Raw genomic sequence first — 26775 nt, 5'->3', positions numbered from 1 at the left:
TCTGTGTTCTCAAATAATATGCTGTGTCCTGCTTGGTTTATCAAGTGCTCTGCTATGGCTGACTTCTCTGGTTGAGTTAAGTCTGCAGTGCCTTCCATGTTCCTTGACTCGTGTTTGGGCAATGCTGTGTTTGGTGGTCCCTATGTAGCTGCATAGTATACGGTAGACTCCTGCAGAGGGGAGAGGATCCCTCTTGTCCTTGCTGAATGTAGCATTTGTTGGATTTCTTAGTGGGTCTATAGATAGTTTGTAGGTTGTGTTTCTTCATCAGCTTCCCTATGCGGTCAGTGGTCCTATGCTGTGTCCAGGTTGGTTCATCAGGTGCTCTGCTATGGCTGACTTCTCTGGTTGAGTTAGTCTGCAGTGCCTTTCATGTTCCTTGATTCGCGTTTGTTTAAAATCAGAACAGTAAATAAAGAGCAAGACTCAAAAAGCAGGGGAATTCCAGACAAGAATAAATCCGGGGGCGCTCTTGAGGCGCTCTTGGGGGGAAATAGACCTTGACATATGCGAGTTGTAGTTACTGGGATGTATAGTTCTCCTACAATCAAAGAGCATTCTGAACTCCACCAATGATGGAACTGAACCAAATATGGCACATGGACTCCCACAACGAACAGAAAATATCAGTGATTGGTTGAGGGGAGGGGCGCCAAAACACTGTTTGCTTATCGTTGAAAATTACCTAGGGCCGCCTCTGCCTCCAGTAGACAAGAGTTCTTTCCCCCACCCTGGATGTTTCACAGATATATATATAAATAAAAATGTAACGTTCATTTGTGGGAGTAACATAACTCAAAAACCACTGGACGAACTGACAACAAATTTGGACACAAGACAACTATCAGGCCAACGAGTGACCATCACTCATAAAAACACTGAAAAACACAGCAGAAGAGACTTAAAAAGAAAAAAAATTACAATGCATGTACAAAACCACATATATACACACACAAAACACATATACACAGACTGAGCCACAGCAACGCCTGGCAGAGGACGGCTAGTATATATAGAAAGAGAGAGCGCGCTATATATAAAAGCAATATATGCCTTTGGTGGTCCCTATGTAGACTTGTCCCCAGTGTCTGCAGTGCCTTTCATTTTCAGCATGTCCATGTTTCTTTTTCTTTGGGTCTCTGGCTCCCTCCTCTTCCGGAAAACCCAGCAAGACGTCCCAGTTGTCCGTTTGGCCACAGAGTTCAAGAGGACGGATCCTTGAGAGAGGCAGACGCGCGTTTCCAGGCGACCGAGGCAGGCAGTTCGGACGCTCGAGTGTTCGTATTGCCTCCTTCCCCCTCCCGTTTTCCCGAAGGCGAGTCGCGCGCTCCGCACCCCTCGCGAAGAGCCAGCGGCACGAAGGCGGCGCGTGGCGCTTGCCGGGCAGCTCCGGGAGCCAATCAGAGAGGAGCGGGGTGGGGGCGGGCCCGCGGCGGCTTCCCACCAATCGGGCGGCGTGCTCCGCTACCTGTCGCTGGATATAAAAAGCTGCTGCGTGGTGCCCGTCCCTTCGCTTGCACAGTATGGCCGGCGACATTAGCTAGCGCTCGCTCAACGCTTTTCTCTGTAACAGGGGAACACGCACGGAATACAAGGAACCGAACCCGCCTGGCCTGCACGCCTGCCTCTGCCGCACTTCTTCTTCTTCCCGCCCGCCCGCCTCCCTCCTTCTCCCCCAGACCCGAAAGGACCCGACACCGCCACAGCCGCCGACGCCGCCTTTTTATTTTTCTTTTCCCTTCTCACACACACTCACATAGATAAAATATATATACATATATATATATAGATACCTATATATATATAATAGCTTAATATAAGGTTGAGGAGAAGGAGACGGAGAAGAAGCAGCAGCAGCCCGGGAAGGCGCCGCGGCCTCGGCTCAAGAGCAACAGGGAGGAGGAGGAGGAGGAAGAAGAAGTCAGAGGCAGCCGTGTGTCCAGAGATAGTGGGGGCGATCTGTCGTGTTGTTAAATTTTCTGTTTTGGCGGAGTTGTCTCACCATGATGGAGGAGAGCGGGGCACACTTCTTCGAAGGCACCGAGAAGCTCCTGGAGGTGTGGTTCGCCTGGCAGCAGCCTTCGCCGCAGGAGACTTCGCTCCAGGACAAGGGCTCCGGCGACCTCCGCACCATTCCCAGGTTGGTTGGTTAGTGGTGCGCATGCGCCGCGAGAAAGAGCATGGCATGGCGGAGCGGGGGGGGGGGAGGACGGTAGGGAGAAGAGCCGGCTCTTCTCGGAGGGGGGGGGGGGAGGACATCTAACGTTCTAACGCTCGCGCGGGCGGCCGGGGCACGAGCTCCAGATTCCTCCCCAGAGAGAGAGAGAGGGCAGCAATCCCAGCGTTCTGAACTGCGCGCGCTGGCCGGGCGGTTGGGCGCGAGCTCCAGATTCCCCTCAGAGAGAGAAGGCCAGGGGTCGCGCGGCCTTGCTGAGGCGGGAGGGGAAGACTGTTAGCCTAGGCTTGGGCAAACTTAGGCCCTTCAGGTGTTTTGGACTTCAACGGCCACCATTCCTAACAGCCTCAGGCCCCTTCCTTTTCCCCCTCAGCCGCTTATGCGGCTGAGGGGGAAAAGGAAAGGGGCCTGAGGCTGTTAGGAATGGTGGCCATTGAAGTCCAAAACACCTGAAGTGAAGGCCCAAAGCCTGAGTTAGCCTGCCATGGACCCTCCGCCTTTCCACCGCGTCCACGTGCGGCGTGGCTCCGCCTGCCTGCCTCTCCCCTCCTTCCCTTGGCGGCCTATGTTTAGCCGCAATCCAGGGCCTTGGCCCTTATTTGCGGCGCTGGGCTTGGCTTCGGAGCAGAGAAGGAGAGAGAGAGGCCCCTCCTCTCTTTTTAAAAAATGTGGCTGGAAGAGGGAGAAACACGTGAGAAACCCAGATGGAGCGGCCTCTCCTTCCCCATTTACGGCGCCTGGGCCAATGGGGCGGCGGCGTCGCTTCGGAAGGGCTGGGCCTGGGGCTGTCATCCAGCGGGCATCTCAGGAATGCGGCGGGAGGGCCAGCGCAGCCCAAATGCAGGCAGGCAAGGAGGGAGAGAGGGAAGGGCCGGCGCTGCAGGAGGGAAAGTGCGGGATTCCATGGCCTTGTACTGCAGGCTTCGGGAGAGGAGGAGCAGGCCCTGGCAGGCAGGGAACCGGCCGGAGTGAGAAAGGTTCCTGAAGCAGAACCCACTTGAGCTGCCCTGGCTTCATGCTTGGGAGTTGTGGATCCCATTTACCGTTTCTGACTGGTATTGAAGACAGTAACAAAAGTAATTTTAAAAAATTCGAAAAGATTAATACTGAAAATCAGAAATTTTACAGAAAAACCTGAATTGGAAGGAGTTAAAAGAGGTTCAATCTATCATGAGGGAGATGTAGTTTTAAATTTTGTATTATTATTTATTTAAAGCATTTATATTCCACCCTTCTCACCCCAAAGGGAACTCAGGGCGTAGCACAATATACGTACGGCAAACATTCAATGCCAAAACATAAAACAAACTATAAATATACATAAACAGTAAAACCATTAATCTCCACTTCAAAATCAATCTTTTAAAACTCTCTAATCAGCCATGTTGAAGCCATACTTTTTTTGTTGTGTCAGGACAGACTTGAGAAACTGCAAGTCACTTGTGGTGTAAGAGAATTGGCCGTCTGCAAGGATGTTGCCCAGGGGATGCCCAGATGTTTTGATATTTTATCATCCTTGTGGGAGGCTTCTCTCATGTCCCTGCATGAGGAGCTGGAGCTGGTCAAGGGAGCGCATCTGTCATAATGAATAGATTCCTAATATTGACTTACTGCACTGTCCCAAAGGCATGGTCCCACAGCCAGGTCTTCACCACCCTTCAGAAGGGCAGAAGGGAGGGGGCTGATCTAATCTTGCCAGGGAGGGAGTTCCATAACCAAGGGCCAATCGCTTTTTTTTTTTGTCGTGTCAGAAGCGACTTGAGAAACTGCAAGTCGTTTCTGGTGTGAGAGAATTGGCCGTCTGCAAAGATGTTGCCCAGGGGACACCCAAATGTTTTTGATGTGTTACTATCCTTGTAGGGGGCTTCTCTCATGTTCCCGCATGAGGAGCTGGAGCTGATAGAGGGAGCTCATCCGCACTCTCCCCCGATTCGAAACTGCGACCTGTCAGTCTTCAGTCCTGCCGGCACAGGGGTTTAACCCACTCCGCCACCAGGGGCTCCGGGGCAATCACTGAGAAGGCCCTCTTGTCCCCGCCAGTTGCCCTGTGATTCATAGAGGGAGATACTTGTAGACAGGTAAATTGGGCCAGGGGCTGTTGAGGGCTTTATAGGGCAAAGTATGAACTTTGAATTGTGCTCAGTAGCAAACTGTCAACCAGTGGAATTAAAAGAAGCTCAATCTATCCTAGTCAGGGAGACATAGTTTTAAATGGGATTTTCATGGATGCTTTCAATGATTGTAAGTTCCATGTGTCCTGATTTGCAGAGGCCTTGGTTTGCAAAAATGCTGGTGTTTGAAAATGCTGCCACAGAGAGGAAATTACTCTCAAGGATGTATTCATCGGAGTAGAACTGGCTAGCTAGTAGTCCCTAATTTCTCAGCCGCTTGAAATTTGTGTTTGAAACAGGAAAGGAGATAAGACCGACCCATAAACACTTTCCAATTAAGTACTCAGGGTCAGAGGCATGAAAAACCATAATTGTGCCATTGTTAGCTACCACCTGTTTGACTTCCTGCTTGTTAGAGATATAGCCAGTGAACATCTGTATTAGCCAGCTGAGGCCAATGAAATAATTGATTTTTGTGTACCAATGAGAATATGCTTCTAACTTTCTGTAAAAGCAACTCCGTTTCAAGACGCAACAGACCATTTTGTGCTGTAGGCACCCTACTGTCGCCCATTGCTGGCCCACAATAAATACCCTTTGTAGTAAGAATCCAATTTGTGACATCTTCCTTTCACCACTGCCGGGGTCTTTAAAGGGACTCCTGAGCTTGTGCAGAGTTCAGCTGGAGTGTTCGTGAGCCCGTGCTCCTTCACTAGGGATGACAGTGAGGACAAAGAACTTAAAATACTTAGGCGTGTACATCCCTAAAAAGACAAATTATAACCAATTATTGGGGGGGGGGGAGTAAGTAAACAAATCAATGAGTGGGGAAAAATGGCATCGGGACATTACAACTAGGCTAAAGGCATGCAAAATGATGATACTACCTAAATTCTTATATCTATTTCAAACCCTCCCATTTAGTATCCCACCTAAAATAATCAAGAAATGAGATAACTCAGTCAAAATGTGGGTAGTTGGCTCCAGTAAAAACAGAATCACTAATTCAGTATTCTTCACTGCACAAGAAAATAGAGGCTGGGGAGCACCTTGCCTCCAAAACTACTTTGAAGCTTGCCAGTTGGCCAGGTTACTTGGACTGGAAATTGGTGAACCCAAAAGATGGATCAGATTAGAGAAACTTATAAATGTATGGGAATATGAGTCGTGTGGGGGAAATGGGAAAAAGCTGAAAAAATTAAAAGGAGATCCTTTGACCTCAACAGTGACATGCAAAAAAAAAAAAAAGGCATTGAAGAAAGTGGTTTCATTGTGCAGATTTTTACATAGTCTGGTTTGACAGTGCCAGACAAGGCTGTTTCAACTGCATTTGGGTTTTTGTTTTGTTTTGTTTTTTGTCGTGTCAAAAGTGACTCCTGGTGTGAGAGAATTGGCTGTCTGCAAAGACGTTGCCCAGGGGACGACTGGATGATTTAATGTTTTTATCATCCTCGTGGGAGGCTTCTCTCATGAGGAGCTGGAGCTGATAGAAGGAGCTCATCCGCCTCTCCCCGGATTCGAACCTGTGGCCTGTTGGTCTTCAGTCCTGCCGGCACAGGGGTTTAACCCACTGCGCCACCGGAGGCTGCATTTGGGTATACAGTGTAGAACCATATACAGGCAGCCTCACCAACAGGATAGGTTCTGTGAGTTTGTTCTTAAGCTGAATTTGTTTGCAAGTCAGAACAGGTACATACTTTCAGTGTATCTTCAGCTAAAATATATTTCTTTTCGTTTTGGGTAGCATAGGGAAGGGTTAATGCCCCTGTGGTGTTTGTTTTGCAGTCTGTGCCACAGTTCAGAATTTTCGCCCCACTTTCTGTCCCTGTGATCCTTGGATTTTTTTTAAAATGGCTTGTTGTGGAAACAAGGATTAGTAAGAAAGCTTCAGTGGAGACACCTTTTCCCCATGATAACACTTTCAGGAGTGAATTTCCCTTCCAAGGGGTAGATTTCTCTCACTTCCTGCTGCCTCACCCCCGTTCTTAACTATGAGTCATTTGTACATCCGATGTTTGTAACTCGGGGACTGCCTGTAATGCAGTTTGAATGGCATTGAATTGCATTGTGTGCCATATAATGCAGTACAAACTGTATTATATGGCAGTACAGAACCAGCCATAGGAAATTCTGGAACAAGTTTGAGACCCAGATGATCATGATGACTATGACATAAACCACAGAGCAGTAAATGTGCATTCAGGGCTTTCTTTCATCAGGTTTTGTAAGTTTGTTGTCTGAGTGCTGCAGTTTAAATCTAGCTTCAAACTGCTTTAAGTGATCAATGCAAATGAGACATAGTTTGGTGAACTTTTGGTGGAGAATATTATTTATTTATTTATTTATTTATTTGTATTCCACCCTATCTCCCCGAGGGGACTCAAGGAGTGGATTCCAACATACATAAACACAAAAGCAAACATTCAATGCCTAGAAACAGTGAAACACAGATAAACGTAAAAGTTCATTGTAAAACTTGTCTTCTGCCTATAACATCACTTGAGAGGCCCCTCCCCCTTCTGGCACCAACGGCTGTTCTGGCCAGAGAGAAGAAAGAAGGGAGCAGAAGACACTGCCATCTTGTCTTTACTAATAATATAATATAGTATATTGTATATACATATAATATTTATAATATTATAATGTAATACAGTATAATACTAGTAATAATAATTCAATATTATAATAATAATTATATATTTAATTACATGTAATATTACTAATAATATTACAATATAATGGTATCGTGCAATATAGTAATATATACTGATGATATACTTTGCTAATTATATAATATTGTATGAAAATATATATTGTAAGCCGCTCTGAGTCCCCTTCGGGGTGAGAAGGGCGGCATATAAGCGCCGTAAATAAATAATAAATAAATAAAACTTGGAATTTGATATACAGTCGCTCAGTGTTGTAATTTTGCTAGCTAAATGGCACAATAAACTCATTTAACTGAAATTCAAGCAACCAGCAAAAATGTAAAACTAAGATGGCATGCTACATTCACAAAGCTGTTTTATAATAAGGGAAAACTGCTACGTTAAGATAAGTTTGTCTTCATTTGCTTTTAATTGCTGTATTTCAATATCAATATGAAGTTAACACAGAATTTATGGTATAATATGGGGCATAGTATTAATTAGACCTGTTTTTCATAGCAACTTTCAAGGCACCAAAAGAACATTTATCCAGCATTTACCAATTTCCATAAGTGCAGGTTAAGAGTCCACTGTATATGGCTTCTTATATTTAAGGTAGATTTGCTACACCGGGAGTGTCAGATCCTTTTAGTTCCCTAACATTAAATCAAAGCTCCCATACCTTGATTCATCTCTAACATTTAAAATTAGTTTTTTTTAATTCTGCTAAACTTTCTCCAAGTTGAATGTCTTTAAGGCATTAAGAATGTACGAAGATGATACTGAAAAATATGACTGTAGGGGCATAACTCAGTAACCCTTGTAACCCTTTGTCTCAAACATGGTACTATTCAAAATAGTCTTCACAAATGATGATGAGTTTGTTCTATCTTTGAAAACACTCATTAAATCCACTTTGGGGGGGAATCATGGTTACTCCCAGGCATCTTCCACTTTGAATGCACTGATGAAGACTACTTCCATTCGACTGAAGAAGTGCAAGTCTGAGGGTGCTAGATCAAAGCTGTAAGGAAGATGTGGCAGCACTAACTATCCTATTTGTGCAAGAATCTGTGATATTGCAAAGAACTGTATTATTGTGGTATAACTAAGCCACATTGAACAGTTTCTGAGGGGTTTCCCCCCCTCATGGATCACTTATCAAAGTTCCCAGAGTTCTGTAGTGTAGCAGCAGCTGTTCATTGTTGTATCATGTTCAAGAAAATCAAGCAAAATCGCCAAATTGTCATTCCAGAAGGCATTGGTCATTATGTTCTACACTTAGAGCTTGCTTTTTGAATGTTTTTAGGGAAAGTATAGTATCCCACCCCCCAGTCTCTTGAGTCTTACAGATATGCCCAGATCTCATCGCCAATGCAAACATTCCTGGAAAAAGTGTACTCATAGGATTCAAGAGCTCCTAATAGTTCCCAAAACAGGTGTAGTCTTCTCTTTCAAATCAGCTGTTAACTGAAGAGGATTCCTCATGGCGCAACTTTCCTGTATCCAAGATTGTTCATATATCTGCTCAATAGCACCGTGACAGCATATGACTGTTTCTCAAAAGTCTGCATCAATCATGTCAACTGTATTTCACTTTCCATCCATGACCACTGTTGATAGTCTTCCACTATACCAGGCATAGGCAAACTTTGGCCCTCAGAAGTCCAAAACAGTCGGAGAGCCAAAGTTTGCCCATGTTGGAGAGCCAAAGTTTGCCCATAGTTTGTCTTGACACTGATTTTGCCTTCTTTAAACCTTTTCATCCATCTTTGCACATTACCTGCATCAGTTGTCACCATATCATACATTTCTGAACCTTCTTGGTCAAGAACCTCGTGACTGCTTTTTGTTTTTGCCTTATATACATATTTAGGCAACACCTAAAAATATGGAAGTTATGTTAGTAAGAATTACTATATTTGATGATGTAATAGCATCACATGTGGATTAAGAGTTTTAGAGGAAATGACACAGATGTATTTATTTTAGTACACCTCTCATATGTATTTTTCTTGCTGTCTTCTATGAACCACAGAAGTAGATAAGTGTCTCCAGTGTGTCTACTGGAAAAGAGTGGGATTCTACTTTATCAGATCCTACTCTGTGTGCCTAATTACAAAGAATGGCTGCATCTACACTCAGTGCAGACTCAATGTAGTTAGAAACCACATTAACTGCTCAATTATATGTAATCGTGGAAATTGTAGTTTGACAAGGTCTTCAGTCTTATCTGCCAAAGAGCGCAATTATCTCACCAAACTACAACTCCCAGTATATCTGTATTGTATGAAATAATGATGGGAAGCATCACTATCTGCAGTATAAACATGTTCTTCCTATCATAGAATAGGTTTTTTTTAAAAAAAAACTTTCAGGTCAGATCCTGTCAATAACCTGACTTTGCCTTACAATAAAATACCTCTTTAAGCTATGCATTCATTCATTTCTGACCTATGGTGACATTAGGATAACCCTATCCTTTTGGAAAAGGATTCAGCACTGGTCTTCAGTGTTAATCATTATTTTTGGATGATGTATTGAAGAAGCTTGAATGATATGTGTATTTTCGCTTGTAGGTACTATTGAAAAGCCCACCCAACTATTATACTTAAAATTGAATTTTCAGTCTTTCTGGCCATTAGATTAATAGCAATAGCATATTCTTACGTGTTCACATCAGCTAGCTTGCTTTAAACCAGGCATGGGCAAACTTTGGCCCTGTGGGTGTTTTGGACTTCAACTTCTACAATTCCAAACAGCCAGTAAGTAGGCTGTTCGGAATTGTGGGAATTGAAGTCCAAAACACCTGAAGGCCAGAGTGTGCCCATACCTGCTTTAAACCAATGCACAAATCTACTACCCACTGCTAAAACATGCTCGCTCATGTCTCCTGTTTGCTGCAGACAAGCACCTCCTGTAGCTCCAACATCACTACAAGAAAAAAATCTGTCATAAAAATCTTACTCCTACTGCAATGACTTTGTATGTGTGTAAATGCATATTTCACTGGGCAAAGCACAGTATACCTATCCATTAAGTCACCTCAACTCTGTATCCCAAGCTACATTTTACCCACTGTATGTAAGTTGGGTGGTCCCTATCTGTATTTAAAGAAAAACACCAAACTCGAATTTCTTTGTGCCTTGTTTTACGAAACTCTTCTGCACAGTCTTGTTGCAATCTCCTTGAACTTATAATAAAAGGAACAGGGAAGTGAAGCAATCATTGGTAAGGTGGTTTCTTTGCTCCCATAAAAAAAACCAAAGCCTGTGATACTGTTTTAAGAATGTGCTTGTTATTACATTAAAAACAATTGATGTTAGCATAAAACAGAAAAGTGATAGGAAGTGTCTGGTGATCCCTTAAACAAAGTTTTTGTATAGTTGCCTTATTACATTTACAGTCTACATTAATGTTGAAATCTAAAAAGAGAGTCAGTGTTCTCTCATTATCTCAGTCTTGGAAAGCAGTGCAGTACAAGCAAGGCTACTACCTTTCTAGGCCCTATTGTAATTTAGCAATAAATCCCATTTGATAGCCGACAAGTAATATATTGGAGACCCTTATTAATAAAGAATCTGAAAAGCAGTTCAGATGAGCTATAGAAGAGTAAAGAAATAATGTAGCCTAGTGACTAAAAACATGTTTTATCAGTCAGTTTCTTGGAATGCTGGAGAAGTAACTTACCAAGTGTTTAAAACGAGCATGGCATGCTGATATCTTAAATACTGTTAGCTGTAGTCATTCTACTGTGGAATTTTATTGTGGCCAAGCGTTAGGCTAGAGTCCTTATAGAACAAACAGTAATCCTTTTGCTTCTTGCTTGTTTTCCTACATGGAAAGAAGCAAAGTATAAGATAGCAGAACAGAATGGGTTTGGCCAAAGTCTACCGTTTCCATTCTTCTGTTGGTTTGGCGCTGTTATGGTCTGGAAGTGAAAGGAAGCAATGCGCTTACTTTGTAGTTAAGAGGTAGAAACATAACCAGGAATTTTCACTGAGAAGAAATTACTGTATATACTCGAGTATAAGCCTAGTTTTTCAGACCCTTTTTTAGGCTGAAGAAACTCCCCCTTGACTTATACTCGAGTCAAGGTTATTTATTATTTTACTCTGTTATTAGTATTATTTATTATTTAATATTTACTCTATTTGTTATTATTACATTTACATTATTTCACTCTATTATTATCATTATTACATTTATTATTTTACTCTATTATTATTACATTTATTTTTCTCTATTATTGTTTTATTACATTTTATTGTACTCTATCATTATTACATGTATTACTTTATTACATTTGTTATTTTACCCTATTATTACTGTTATTATTACATTCCCATTATTTTACTCTATTATTATTATTTTTATGACATTTATTATTTTACACTTTTTATTATTATTGGAAGGCTACACAAGCACATTTACACTGAAGAGGGTTAGCATAATGGTTTAATCAGAGTTCGACAAATTACAGTTTTATGTAAAAATTCAAAAACATTTCACCTCCTGATGCCTCATTTAATTTTATTTCATTGGTGTATCTATTTTTTATTTTGAAATTGGCCCATAGCTGCTGCATTTCCCACCCTCAGCTTATACTCGAGTTAATACGATTTCCCAGTTTTTTGTGGTAAAATTAGGCACCTAGACTTATATTCGGGTCGGCTTATACTCAAGTATATACGGTATTTGCTTTTGTACATCATGGAGATGGATCAGTTGTCCCTGACTTTGTGCTGTACCTCAGGGAGATTTGGAATGTAACAGAAGACTTTGTTGCTTTCAGAGTGACTTCTTCGTGAAACAGAACCAATAATGAAATTCACTTGCTGCCATGGAGTGTGGGACCCTTTTCCTTTGTGTAAAGGCACTTGGCTTGCTTTAGAGGTCATTGTGATGCTACAAATAAAGTCCTTACTTTAGGATAGAGAACGTTCATTAGTGATAACAAATTTTGACTTCTGAGGCCAGCCAAATGTCTTGTTCCCTGATTATGACAGTTGCTCTCTAAGAATGTTTAGATGTGAACATCTGACTTGACTTCCTCTTGGTTGACCGTTATGCAAAGGAGGATTGTCATGAAGGAAATGGACCACCCTATGTATTGCATCTTTGTGGTCTCCACTAAAGAGTTGTCTTCCTTCTACGGTACTTACTTACTTAACCAGTAGATGTCCTAGTCTTGTGTGTTTTGGTAAGCTGCATGAGGAATGGTATGCTTTTCCTACCATCCTTGAATCCCCTTAAATGTTGTTTAAGAAGGATCTTTAAGTGGCTTGATATGGAACAATAAAGTAGGGAAGCCAAATGATTTAAGATGTTATATGTCTTGCTCACTAAATTCTAGGAAAATCAGTTTGTCTTTTAGAACATGTGCCAGAAGCTTTAATATCAGTAGATAATTTTAATTTCAAATAATAGTTGGGAAATAGGCAACTTATCCTGTTGAATCATTTGTGCTGGCTACATTGATGATGGCTACATCTTTTTGACTCTTATATTAAATGGGAACCTGATCCATACTAAAGATATTGACACTTGCATGACGGAGACTTATAATTCTGATCTAAAACAATTAATGGCAAGGGGCAGGACTGGATGGCTCTCTATGATTCTACCAGTCTGAGCAAAATAACTTCTATAGCTAAAAGTTGTTCCTTGTTTCTTGCTCCAGGGCAGAATATACACCTGTTACTGAAAATTCCCATTGTAAAAAATAACTTTCAAAATGATAAATCCAATCTAGAGAAAAAGGCACAATATAAATTCAGTTTATCAATATGATTATAATAGGTGAAGTTTCTCTAACTACAACATTTGTCATATGATGTACTCAAATATCTTTATAATGCATAATACATTATCAAATAGAAAACATGAAGCTAGTTTTGTTCTGTCTATTATTATATTCCTGTTGGTGTCTCATGATTTGAACAGTTCTCTCTGCTCCTATATGCCTGCCTCAGGAAGCTGGCCATGTGCTGCTGTACAACAAAATGCTTAAGTGAGGTGTTCTTAGTTTGTTAAACATGTGAGAACAATATAGTTGTTTCTTGATTAGTACATCATAAACTGTCTTCATTAGGAACACCTCGGACTCGTTTTCTTAATTTTGAGTATAATTTCAATTTGATTAATTTAATCATTTAGCAAAGACCTTGGGTCTTTGAGTGCCCCTTTTACAGTGCTGGCATTTTATATTATGGCTGAAATTTACTGTCAAGCAGGTAACAGGTTGCTATGTGAAATTCCCCAGCCTTAATATCTTTGTAGATATTCCATGTTGTAATTTGAAAAGTGTGGCACGGCTTCTAAAAAGCGGTGGTATTTGCTCATCAGAAGTAGATCAGGAAAAATAAATTGCTACTTTATCCTATTTTGTAATACATGATTTTGCAGTCCATTGTAACTTTTTATTTAATTACTTGCAAAGGCAGTTTCTGCTATATCATGATGAAGTTGATAATTATGCTTCTAAGAATTTAAACTTAAGCTGTAGTCGCTAGATAAGAGAGAAAGAGACTTATTATTATGACTTCAAAAGAAGTAAAAAAAAGTAATGATAGTACTGAATTTATTTATTTATTTAAGATATTTCTATCCCGCCTTCCTCCGCAAGCGGATCCAAGGCTGCTTACAACATGTAAACCATACAGTACAAAATTAAAACATAATTACCAAAGTTAAAACATAGATAAAATCATATCTTCAGTATCAACTTGAATTAAATGTTTTTACTTCTCTCAACAGGTTTGAGTGGGACAAACTTTTGGAGAATGTGCATTGTTTGATCATAAGTGTGACAAAAACTGACAAGCAGGAAGCTTATGTACTCAGGTAAGCTTACTATAATTTTTAAAGAAGATTAAAGCATAGTTCCAGAGAAAGCAATCATACAGCTCACTCTCATTTGTCACTTCAATGTAGACTAAGGTGTTCAGATTTCTGCCTACTGTCTGTTCACCATCTAGGTCTCCTGCCCTAATTATCCAATAAAAATGTTTGTGATTCAGCAGAAATCTTAGCTGAAGTACAATTTCAGTGTGCTGTTTCCAGGTTTAATAGGCATTTGATCGGGAAAAAACACTATTGTATTTATTTTATTATTTTTGAATAAATAAAAAGTTTTACTTAATTTCTTATTGGAATATTTGTAAATTTGAGGAAAGTGCACACAAACCCTCTTTTTTTCCTGGATCTTCACATCAGCGATACTGTTGCAGTCAATATGTACTACATAGTATACATTTCTTCTTTGTGGTCTCTAATACACACAGATGGGACATTTGCACAGTGTATCATTTGGAATCTTCTATTACATGAACACTTTGCTGGTAAACATGCTCACTCCCTCACTCCATATCGGCACTCTCCCCTCCTAAACTCTTAGTTCCTTTTTTTCCACCAAAGCAGCAACATTTCAATAATGCTTCACAGCTTTATTCCTCTCAGATTTTAAGGTTTCCAGTAAAATTAACTCAGATTATTCTGTAGCATCTTGATTTTGCCATCGCATTTTTGTTGCTGATTAATGTACTGCTTGAATTCAGTTCATATAATTCAACTTTGTCTCATGTTTTCTGAATTGGTTTTGCTTGCTGTTTTGCTGTGGTAGACTCAACTGGTACCTCTAAAAAATGTACCAGTAAAAATCTCTGGTCTTGAAGAAACACAATATTCAGTCCTGAAGGAACAGCGAGACAAGGTTGAAGGCCACTCTGTATAAACATGCCCTCTAAGTGCAGCTACTCATGTAGAAAGTCTCATCAACCAGTTTTCCCAAGTCATCAACCTCTCATCTCTCCCCCCCACCCCAACACACACACACTCACACACTACACCTCTGGGCCTCTTCCGTTTCAGTTTCTTTAGTCCATTAGGTCCTTAATGGTCTGTCAAGGAGACTACACCTGTTGAAGGCATAGTTCCAGAGCTGCCACCAGATCAGCTTCAGAATTAGCTGTGGGCCATCATATTATTCACTTGAGGACTGGTACCATATTCCCATTCTATGCCTAGAAGACAGTAATATGAAGAAGGATCATTGGGTTCATACGCTCAAGAATTGGTACTGTTTCTCCACATAAATGGAGGGATGAGAAGTGTTGTTTCCCCAGCTCTCGGTTGCTTCTCTTTGATCAAATGTACAAGAGTAAGCTACTACGCCATCTCAGGAGTGTTTTCCTTCCCCATATGTATCTGATGCAGGAGTGATTTCGAAAAGGGAGATAATGTCCCCCGCCCCACTGCCACTTCATGCCCTCTGGTACTGCTGCCATCTTTACCACCTGGCACTAAGTTGGATTTGATTTGTCAGGACTTCCTCTTATAGTTGCAGACTGGGTCTAAAAGTATTGATTGCGAAGAGACAAAGCCCACCCACCCCCAACTATAAGGCTAATTTTATAAGAAATAAATGAAATGGAATTAAATTTTAAAATATGTAGGGAAATTATTATTAAAATAGTAATACAGTGTAAATTTTAGTTGCATACAGTAATAACATTGGAACTTCTATTATATTTTCAGGCAACTAACATTTTTATTAACATTTATTATTAATGTTTTTAATAGACTGTCTAATGTTTAAGGGGCCCACTTGCCATAGGACAAGATGACACTCTGGCCAGTCTGCCGCTGCCTTCCTATTCTGCTCATTTGGATCCATTATAATGTAGATGCCGATCTTGATCACAATCTTTTTCCAGACATTTACCCCCAACTTGTTCCACCTCTGACTCTTGGATCTCTGTTTCAAAGGCCTTGACACTGTCGTGCTGTTCACTTTTGTATTACTGGAATTCTCACAGATTTTTGGTGGGATACCCTGTTTTTCAGGATGTTGAGAAATAAGCTCCGGCTTCCATTCCGTTTCTTCCTTACCTAATTCCTCTTGGACCACCTCATTATTGGTATCATCCACCTCAAAGGAATTGGAGAACTCGTATAAGATTATGGATTCTGAAATTGATTAGTTAATACAACAAACAAAACCAAATTCTGTTATTGTGAACCCTGCCCATTCCAAGATCTCTCAGAAGACTCAGGAAGATATTGTCACTTTATGCAGATCATACTTATTCCCTATTCTGTAGTGTCTGTCCAAGTGGATTGTAGCATCTACTCATTTTGCTTATGAACAAGCAGATAAGTTGCCTTCTGCCCAAGTGAAAGGTCACTGAGGCAAAGCTGTCACAGCACTATCTGCATTTCTAAAAGGGGTTCCTATATGTTTGTAGTGCGGCTACCTGGTCCAGACCACTTACTTTCATGTCTCATTGTAGGCCAGACTCAAGCCCCTAGAGCAGGCATCCTCAAACTGCGGCCCTCCAGCTGTTTCAGTCTCCAACTTCCAAGAGCCCTAACAAACTTGTTCAATTGTCAGGAATTCTGGGATTTGAAGGACCAAACAGTTGGAGGGCCACAGTTTGAGGATGCCTGTCCTAGACTGTCTAGGAGGGCTATCCTCAGTTCCTGCATGGCATGACCATCCCACTTCCTGTGGTTAGTAGCTTGCTAGTCTCCCATTTGTGTGAGTCACAGAGACCAAAGAGAAAAGGTTGTTTACCTGTAATTGTTTCTTCACATGGTTGTCTATGGTCTCATTTCTCCCCTCCCCCACTTAGCATGCCCTTTTTCTTATATTCTTGGTTGCTGCTTTGGTGACCATAGAACTTGGGGTTTAGACAGGAAGAGTGCTGGTATGGTGTGTGGATGGTGAATGGGGCTAATGCTCAAAACATATAATTGATGTAGAAGGTTCTGACTGATACACTGCATAGACAGCCCATTTGTGTGAGTTTGCAGATGACCACTTGAAAACTAGAATTACAGGTAAGCAACTTGTCCTTATTTTCTTAAATGTATGTGATTGTGTGCTTTTTAGAAATAGAAAATTGTCCATGGCAAAATACAGCAATAGAAAGTTGATCCATCATAAGAGAGCAACAACAACAAAACATTACTTTACTCCTGCTCTGCCCATGAGTAAAGCCATATAGACCTAGGTTTTTACAACAATCAAGACACTCCATAAAATCATTATTTGTACCATTTGCAAGCTATGCACAATTATCAAGTTCAGATCTAAGGACATGAAACTCTGAAGAGCCCAAAGAAGCTCAGTATAATCCTCATATCTGAAGAGAATTTTTTTCCAAGTTGATGCCTGAAACCTTTGATAATAACAAAACCTATATTTTAACTATGCTTGGGCCAGAAAGATAGTGTGGAGGGCTGGAAAAATCTCACAGGCGGATTTTTAAGTAGTATGAGGCCAGTAGAGAAAGAATGGCAGTTTGTGTGATGTTGAATTCAGGCTTTTGAAGGCAGAGTCTCCATTCACAAAATGAAATCTTCTAGCTGTGTGAAAAGATGTCAGTATCTCATAATAGCTTATAACAAAGAGAAAATGAACACATTCTTGTCAAGCAGAGATTTCCAAAGTTTCCCAAGGACAACATGTAATGCTGTTTAACCAATTGTGTTTTTCAGTGAGAGTAGCATGTTTGTCTCCAAGAGACGTTTCATTTTGAAGACATGTGGTACCACCCTCTTACTGCAGGCACTGGTTCCCCTGTTAGAGCTTGCTAGAGAGTACTGTGGGTTTGACTCAATTCAGGTAAGATATCAAAAATCTTACAAAAGGTTATGATTTACCTTTTTAACTTTCAGCACCCTTACCTTTACAATTACAAACAATCAGCTATGGAAAGCATAATGGTGTTACCAGTTTTTCTGCTAGGCATATGGGATAAATGTACACAAAAACTATAAAGAATGTAAATAAGATAATACTTTTAGAAAATGTATAGTTTCGCTTTAAAATTAAAAAAAACCCTGAGCAATAATTGTAACTGGTACAAAGGGGAAGAATGTATATAACGATGATCTCCTTTGTGTTTGCAAACTGAGCCAGCATTTTCTGTTTGATGGTTGAGCTTTGCCTGACAGAGGCAGCTACCAGAGCTACTTCTATATTATACTGTGTGCTCCAGTACCTTTGTTGATCATAGTTCTCCTGTGCCATTGCAGTCAGATAAAGTCTTAAAAGCTGTAGAACATGTTGGAATGGGGAGGTAAATAGACAAATCTGGGGAGTCATGCTATATTTTGAAACATCACACCTCTAATATTTACAGAATTATTCTATGTGATTATGTGTCAAGTGTGATGTCTGTCTTCATTTTCTAAGGGCCTGGTAGTGCATCTTTATGTTGAGAACAGCTGCATGGCTTTTGATGCAACGATAAAGCCTCAGAGAAGATAGTTTGTGAACAGCATCTAATAAAACAATTTAGAATATGGCTTAATATTTTTCATCCCATTTTTACTCCTCAGAGCTTCTTTTATTCACGTAAGAATTTTATGAAGCCTTCCCATCAGGAGTACCCACACAGGAATTTCCAGGAAGAAGTAGAGTTTCTTAATGAAATATTTCCAAGTAAGTAAACACCCCTCTTTCCACTTGCTATGTTTAAAGAGGCTTATGCACAACAGGCTGTTCAAACTACAGACCATTGTAGCACCATTGCCATTTTAAAAGTGCAATTTGATTTGGCCAAAAGAGCTACAAAAAGTTTGAGGCTGAATCGAAGATTGCCTGAATGACAGTGAACTAGAATTCGCTTATCAAATACTGTAATACAGCTTTTCAAAAACTGCTGTCCAAAATAAATCCTTTACAAGCAAGCATGGCACACATGTGCCTTGTAGTAATGACCACAGCTCAGTAGAAACTCAGGTACTTCTAGGTTTATTCAATATGCGTGGCATTAACGTTGGGTATTACCTGGGATTGGGTCCAAGATCTGTTTCTGACTGGTGAAAAGGCTCTGTTCATGAAGATGCCTTAACATGATACACTTCCATCCTTCAAGAATTTTCCCTCTGGCTTTTCTACATTGTGCCACAACTCGGCCCATTCAGCGGAGTTTCCTGGTAACCTATGTACTATTTTCAGGCAGAAGAAGAAACAGGGAAATCCTCTTTTATTAGCTGAATTACCAGTGTATAAATCTAGATTCAGCCTCTGTTGTGCCTGGGATACAAATATTAATATTTATAAAATGTGAAAAGAATTTTATAGATACAGAAACTGTGTAAATTTGCCAACGCAAATGTAAGAAATCGACTTTGATATCTATAAGTGAAATATATCTATTTCTGTAAAGATTTTTTTAAAGTAATGAACCATCAATTATTTGGGTGAGAGAGAAAGAGAAAGACTGGTTGGTATTAGAAACCAGATAACATTATATTAGTAGTTTTTATTGCTCCGAACAGATAATTGTGTTCATTGCCTGCTATTAGATAGGATATAGAGACTGGAGATCAAGGGTCCTCAAACTTTTTAAACAGGGCCAGGTCACTGTCCCTCAAACTGTTGGAGGGCCGGATTATAATTTGAAAAAAACATGAATGAATTCCTATGCAGAATGCACTTATCTTATATGTAGTGCAAAAGACACTTAAAAACAATATAATAATTAAAATGAAGAACAATTTTAACAAATATAAACTTATCAGTATTTCAACGGAAAGTGCCGGCCTGCTTTTGGCTGATGAAATAGGATTGTTGTTGTTGTTGTTGTGTGCTTTCAAGTCATTTCAGACTTAGGTTGACCCTGAGCGAGGGCTGGGTAAATGACCTTGGAGGGCCGCATCCGGCCCCCGGGCCTTAGTTTGAAGAGCCCCGCTGGAGATAGATGTACTCAAAGCAATTGTAAATAGTAAATCTCAACAGTAGCCCCTTCTCTAACTTCTAATCTCATTTGTCTTGCACAGATGGAGCAGCTTATTGCATGGGCCGTATGAATTCTGACTGCTGGTAGGTTTATTTCTAACTATTGTTATTAATGGCTTGCATCAAATTGTTTTGTGCAATTTACTAGACTCTTTTTACTAAAATGCATTATTTTTAAACAGGTACTTGTACACTCTAGATTGTCCAGAGAGTCGGGTTATCAGTCAGCCAGATCAAACACTGGAAATTCTGATGAGCGAGCTTGATCCAGAAGTTATGGACCAGTTCTACATGAAAGATGGTGTTACTGCAAATGATGTCACTCGTGTAGGTTTGAAATTTCAGGAGACTTGAGCTAGGCTAATCTAGTGGGTAGCGTGTAGACTTTTTATCCTAATTAGCCAGCTGGCTATGTGTAAAAAAAATTTTTTACATTGATGGGCAAAAGACCTCACTCTGTGTGGGTCATGGAATGTGGGGAAAGAAGGATAGGAAGGGGGAGGAGGTGGTGAAAGAAGAAGGGAGAGGGATAGTATGAAAAAGGGGGCGGTTGGGTGGGGGTTGTACTTCTATTCTCTGCGTAAAATTGCAATAATTTCAAATTCTGTTTGAGTAAAGTTTTAAAACTCTTAAGAAGCAATCAGATCTTCAAAATTAAATTGAAATGTCTACCGTAAAATCAATTCTTAAAATACGTAACTTTCTTTTCTGCTAAAAAAGGAAAACAGCAAAGTTTCTTAGGATGTTTTGTAACAGTTTATTCTAGATAGATAATCTTAAATGTGTATTGCCATCACTATTTGGCCTTTCCCATTAATGTATCTCCTTTCACATGAATTGGACATTTAAAAAAATACTTTCTGTAGAATGAATGCAACAGATAGCAGTTTGAAATACTCTAGGTGAAGCCAGAAAGGTTAAAAAAAATTAAAAATTCTAATAGCGCCTGCTTCTCGTAACTTTTGATATAAAAGAGAAAAATTATAGGCTTGATGGAAAGTAACTGGTTCGTTGTATTATATGAAACTTAAAAGTAGTATTTCATAGTATGTATGCTGTTTTTCTTTTTCTTTTTTAGGTGAGTGGAATTCGTGACCTGATACCAGGTTCTGTCATTGATGCTACAATGTTCAATCCTTGTGGGTATTCAATGAATGGGATGAAAACAGATGTGAGTGTCACTTTTTTCTTGCTTTGCAATAAACAGTCACATGGAAATTACTGACACAATCCTTGTTTTCCTAGGGAACTTATTGGACTATTCACATCACTCCAGAACCAGAATTCTCATACGTTAGTTTTGAAACAAACATAAGCCAGACTTCCTATGATGACCTAATTAGGAAGGTCATCGATATTTTTAAACCAGGAAAATTCGTGACAACCCTCTTTGTTAATCAGGTAAACACTCTTGATTTGTTCTCTGAGCTGAACAAAATTAATTTGAACTGTTTGAAACAACTTACCTGCCTATCATTGTATCAAAGATAGTAGATAATAAGTTTAGTAATTTTAAATATTAAGTAATCATGCTGTCCAGAAATACTAGAGTGATAATTGTACTGATAACAGGTAGAAAGATTCTGTAGTTTCTTGTAGCCAGAACAGGCCTCTTTTATAGGGCAGTGTGAAGTAGCTATTGTTGCTCATCAATTGAAGGTTTTGAATCCCAATTTTTGGAGGAGGGCAGAAGTAGAATATAAATAGAATAGATTTCCATAACTTATAAGAGAATATCTTATCATCCTAAACACGCCTCTGAAGCCAAGGGCACTTATTACCAGATACAGGTGTATAGACTGCAGCTAGAGACACTTGGATGACTTTAGTGCCTGCCCACTTCAGTCTCTTCCCTCACCCACTGCAAACCCTTTGCCTTCTATAAACAATACAAACATTTGCAATGTCAGATCAACCGTCTGGAGAAGCTGATGTTGGGAAATACTGATCCATTTTTCAACATCACCATGCTTCATGAGCCAATTCTCTTTTGTTCTGTTCTTCACTGTACATTTCCGCTGTGCCATATTCAGGTGCAGTAGACATCATGGATTGCCTAGAGGCAGTTGTGACATTCCTCTTTGGTTTGAGAAATACTTGTTTGCTTGGAACTGGAAGGAACTGTGATTAGTTGATATGCTACTACTTTTTTCGGATTGTTTCTTTCCAGCTCAGAGTACTTGCTAGCAGCTACAAGATGCATTTCCTCGAATGAAGTAGTTTGTATTCAGTTGTGGCTAGCCGAATGGCTTTATTGATTCTAGAACAGTCGATGCTTCTGAAGAAAGTCTTAGGCAATTCATGACATCATTGATAAACTTTTTCTGAACTCTTCCCCTGATTTCCTACTTCAAAAAATGTTTAGTATCCCAATTAATTAGGCATCTTTCTACAATAGAAACACAAATGCACTAATTGAAAAAATGATAAGTAAGTTAAAAGACAGTTTTCAGTACTATAGCCAGATGAAAGAAAGGTGTTGTGATATAAGGAAGGACATTGGTTGAGTTGAAGGCTACAGCTGGCAGAAATACAAAAATGAAGTGACATTTCTAATTAAACCTATGTATTTGCAATTTTTCAATGAAGCAACTATTGAATTCTTGGTATATAGGCAGCTGTATTTACCTGACTTGTATGTGTTTGTGTGTATGCTGTTATCATTATTTGGCACTTCCCTCTTGTGACATTGGCTGAGGAAACCAGGAAACTAATTCTAGTATTGTGCCCAAGTTTGGGATTCCTGGATTATTGCCATCATCCTCTTAACAAGTCAAAACATGAAGCCAAGGTTTGTTCTTGCCTGTTTGTTCCTGGCTCAATCTGGGTTCAAATGCAGAATTAAGCAAAACCAGTGCTTTTGTTTCATGCTTGTTTAGCTTTGCCTTTATTGCCAGAGGAACAAAGCAGGGTGATTGGGTGCCACATTACATGTGAAGAAAAGCAATTGAATGCTAGGTTGAGCCTGTCTGTTTAGTGAATGTATAATGCACCTTCCCCTCAAAATGGGATTTAAGGCAGCTTAGAATAATTGAAAGAGGTCTTATCACACTAGAGGAAAAAAATCCACTTAAAATCTGGTTTCTGCCTCTAGCAGAATTCTAGGGTTTGTAGTTTAGGGAGAAGCCTTTAACAGCCTCAGTAAACTACAAACCCCAGAATTCTGCAGTAGGCAGAAACAAGATTTTAAGTGGATTTTTTTCTACTGTGATGAAGTGGTAAAACATTATTTACAGAAGGCAAAAAGGAATGTAATAATGTCTGTAATTTTAAAATACTTAAAACATATCTAAGACTTTTACTGGACTACTGTTTTAAACTAAGGGCATGAATGTGGAAAGGAGGAGATAATTTATTGTTGTATGAGGGGAAGGATTATGACAGTATTATCTAATGAGACTTTAAAAAACAAGGTAAGATTATGAAGAAAAATGGTGCAGTTCACAATGCAAATGGGTATATAAAACTGGACATTTAATATTGAGCTAGTCATCCCCACCCCCCACTGGATCCAAGTCTGAATATCAGATCCATTTAGATATTCCGACTCTAGGGTAGTTTTTCTGCTCCAATTTTTAATTAATACTTTTTCTCTTTTCTTTTAGAGCTCAAAATGTCGCACAGTGTTTACTTCAGCCCAGAAGATTGAAGGTTTCAAGCGTCTGGATCGCCAGATTGCTCAGTTTAATGACTACAACTTCGTTTTCACCAGTTTTGCCAAGAATAAACAGCAGAGTTGATTAAGAAAAATGAAGAAAAAGCGCAAAAAGATACCCAGTAGAAGAGGTGGTGGTTGCTTTCTAGTTAATGATACAAGGGGCCATATTTTTCATATCCACCTCGTAGTTGCAAAAAGCCCTAGATGTAATCATAGTATAATTTTCAATTGTATGCATTATTATATCAAAAAATTAGATATATTGCATGAACGCTCTCTTCTGTGTTTAGGTATTCTATTTCACTCTTGCTGTGAAATTGAAATGCATGTAGAAAAATTTTACTGTATGAGACTCTACAACATTTGTAAAAACAATTCAAATAGGATTACATGCAGTATAGTTTTTCTCCAAGTATCACCAAAAATTCCCCACAGGCAAGGATTTCGTCCTCATTAAAAAAAATTCCCTTGGACCTACTTCGCTAAAACAATTGTTGCCTAACTTTTTCATGTGTGCTGTAACATAATTTTTAAATCAATTCTTGGATTTCATTTATTTCTAATTGACATTTATTCTTTCTGCTCCTCTTGGCACATCCAATTTGCAGTTGAAACTGGTAGAACAAGACTACTTAGCAACATGGGGTACTTCAATTTTTAAAATGTGAGATTAGTCAGGGTTTTTTTGGTTTTGTTTTTTTACTTTAGATCTATATACATTTCCAAAACTAATGGAAGGACATTATGTTTGCAGGGTTAGTACACTAGATTTTCACCTCTAGGAACTTATTTGCTCATTTGTCACAGTTAATTTCTCAAGTCTGCTTAACTTGGGTGAAAACCTTTCTGTTTAATGTTGGTCTTTTGTTCAAAGGCAACCCATAAAAACTGTGGAAGCTCTTGAACTTCTGAATGCACTGACACAATTGTGACAGTGTGGACTAAGCTGGTTCCAGGCCTTTCACAAAACGTGACTCAAAACTACTGCACAAATTAGTTGCCATTTTTTTTAAACTGTGAAATATGCTAGCTCAAGTGCTACTTCGTATTCATTCAAACACCACAGGCCCTTCCACGCTGTGACATCATTATGCATGTAATATTTAAGCTGAATTAACACTATAGTAATTTCATCTGTGTTTCCTCCTGATTAATGTGTGGTTCCTTTTTACATGATGTGGAAGGCTCTGAGCGATTTGGCTCTCAACAAATCTTATATGGGTTGTCTGGACACAGTGAAGTACACCACTGAATGTAGGAATTGATAACAGTTTATGCTTGGAAATCACTTCATGGGTATTACAATACAAACTTCTGAAAGACAGTGTGTTCAAGCGTTATTTGAAACACTGTGGGATTTCAGCTGTTGAGACCAGCAAGTCTATTACAAATTTGACACTCTAGTCCTTGCTATGTTTCGGTTCTCTGAATATAACTATTTTGTTCCTTCTGTATTTATAAATGGAACACTTTTTTAGTGTTCCTAGGCTACTGAATTGCTTGGTTGGGAATCAAGCAGTTGGAACATCTTCACTTTTTAAATTTTTAAATAGATTTTTCTACCAGAATTATCAGTTTTGCTTTTGAGTAGCATCTAACGTTTTGAGGTGCTTTAAACTTTAAAGGACCAATTTTTCAAATGCTTTTTGTTCTTGAAGAGTGCCAAAGAGAATGGCACTGCTTGTTGGCTTGAGGTCTGCTAGACTGAAGATCCCTCTGAATAATATAAAAATGCAGAGTTGGGTAGAAATAAGCCTTGAATTGAAAGAAAGCGGTTGAATGGGTATTTATGAACACAAGGGTGAACAAAAGAGGGGGGGTGATGTTTGGTGTTTAAAATTTCTCTGTGGTGTTAGACATGGGTCATTAAAATGTACAAAAATATACCTGTACCAGAAATTATAATGCTTCAATAAAAGTTTGCTTTGTAAGCTGTTGCAATGTATGATAATGTGGCTTATCATAAAATGTGTTTATATTATTATTATTAGTCTTGTTTTATACGTGTATTTTAATGAAGACAATTAAAATACAAATACTAAAAGACAGAGAATAACTACTAAAAAAACACCAATACAAATAAAATTTAAATTGAAAATTCATAGTTTGAAATTGACTGGGAAAGCCTGCTATAAGAGATGGGTGTTTAATTTTGTTTCAAATTCTAACAGCTTGTTTAGCTGTCAAATCTCTTCTGGGAGGTCATTTCACAATATAGAAGCAGCTAATGAAAACGTCTTCTAGGAGATGGTTTTCAGTCATGTTCTGGCTAGTTGGAGTAAGCAGCTCCCAGAGGACCTCAATATTGAGTGCGACTTTTATGGGATAAGGTAATCCTGTAGGGAACTTGGACACAAACCATGTACGGCTTTAAAGATCATAACCAACACTTTGTACTTTGATCAGAAACAAATGGGCAACTAGTAGGGTCACTTTAATATGGATGTAATATGCGCAGTCCTGGATGTACTTGTAATCAATCTAGCTGCCGTGTTTGGTACTAACTGGAGTTTCCAAACTTGGTTACAGAGGAAGTCCAGTGTACAGCGCATTGCAGAAGTCCAACCTTGAGGTTACCACACATACACTGCCATCTTTAGGTCCTCCAATTCTAGGAAGGAGTGCAGCTGGCGTATCAGCCAAAGATGGTTGTAAGCACTCCAGGTAATAAGCATATACCTGGAGTGACATTTGCAGAAATGGATCCAGGAGCATTCCCAAGCTGGGAACAATCTTTTGGGATGATTCCCAACCCTCCAGTCATTGCATGGTTAATGGCATCGAAAGCCATTGAGATCTGAAGGGACACACTCCTGCTGTCAGAGCTGAGACGGAGATCATCCCCTAAGGCATCTAGAACAGTCTCAAACACAGCAGTCTCAACTCATGACCCAGAGGGTTCTATTTTTGAACTGATAGTAACTTCAAACCTTGATCAGTCTGGGAAGTTCTCAACTTGACCTGATTCCTTCCAGTAGACAGACAAATCAGATGCCAGTGACCCAGGAAGATTAGTGTTTCCAAATAAAGTTAATCTTGCTAATCTTATCAGTCTGTACTATTTTTAATAAATGCAAAAAACTTTTACGTTATTTTTAGAATCAAATCTCTTCATTTGTAGCATTAATTAATGTAGTAGATCAATTAATCTTGTTAGTCTTGGACTAATAATTTGGGAAAGCTACTGCATGACCCTGGGGCAAGTCCTATTAAGATCCAGAAAGCCAAGTGATCAGTTCACCTTAGGGTCACCGTAAGCCGGAAACAACTTGAAGACACTAGATAGATAGATTTAAATCTTTATATCATTGCCAGTCAATAATTCTGTTTTAAGAAATCAGATTTTTTAATGTCTACAGTTGACTTTGGAGATACTTCATTTAAAATGAGCTTTTTATGCCTACTATAACATTTACTCAGATTAACCT

At 39.5% G+C, this 26775-nt stretch overlaps 1 protein-coding gene across 2 annotated transcripts; it reads left to right on the top strand.

Moving 5' to 3' along the window:
- Positions 1-1491: 1491 nt before the first annotated feature.
- On the top strand, positions 1492-25278 carry AMD1 (adenosylmethionine decarboxylase 1). Of its 2 annotated transcripts, none has more exons than XM_060753171.2 (9): positions 1492-2140; positions 13695-13781; positions 17439-17565; positions 18285-18387; positions 19731-19773; positions 19872-20016; positions 20768-20860; positions 20935-21090; positions 23295-25278. In XM_060753171.2, the coding sequence occupies exons 1-9, from the start codon at positions 2004-2006 to the stop codon at positions 23427-23429; spliced, it is 1026 nt and encodes a 341-aa protein (XP_060609154.1). In that variant the 5' UTR covers positions 1492-2003; the 3' UTR covers positions 23430-25278. The 2 variants fall into 2 exon arrangements, with proteins under 2 accessions (XP_060609154.1, XP_067323201.1); XM_067467100.1 differs by lacking the exon at positions 1492-2140 and adding an exon at positions 3105-3127.
- The last annotated feature ends 1497 nt before the right edge of the window (positions 25279-26775 follow it).

Source organism: Anolis sagrei, chromosome 1, assembly GCF_037176765.1.
Source record: "Anolis sagrei isolate rAnoSag1 chromosome 1, rAnoSag1.mat, whole genome shotgun sequence".
In the NCBI taxonomy this organism is placed as follows: domain Eukaryota; kingdom Metazoa; phylum Chordata; class Lepidosauria; order Squamata; family Dactyloidae; genus Anolis; species Anolis sagrei.
Note: the sequence above shows the minus strand (reverse complement) of the source record. Positions and strands in the feature narration are given on the sequence as shown.

Bases quoted from the DNA above. Each gene is read 5' to 3' on its own strand.
- AMD1 (XM_060753171.2), top strand. From the start codon at position 2,004: ATGATGGAGGAGAGCGGGGCACACTTCTTCGAAGGCACCGAGAAGCTC. The intron at 13,782-17,438 runs GTAAGCTTACTA...TGTGTTTTTCAG, and splicing joins CAGGAAGCTTATGTACTCAG to TGAGAGTAGCATGTTTGTCT. The intron at 20,017-20,767 runs GTAGGTTTGAAA...TTTCTTTTTTAG, and splicing joins CTGCAAATGATGTCACTCGT to GTGAGTGGAATTCGTGACCT.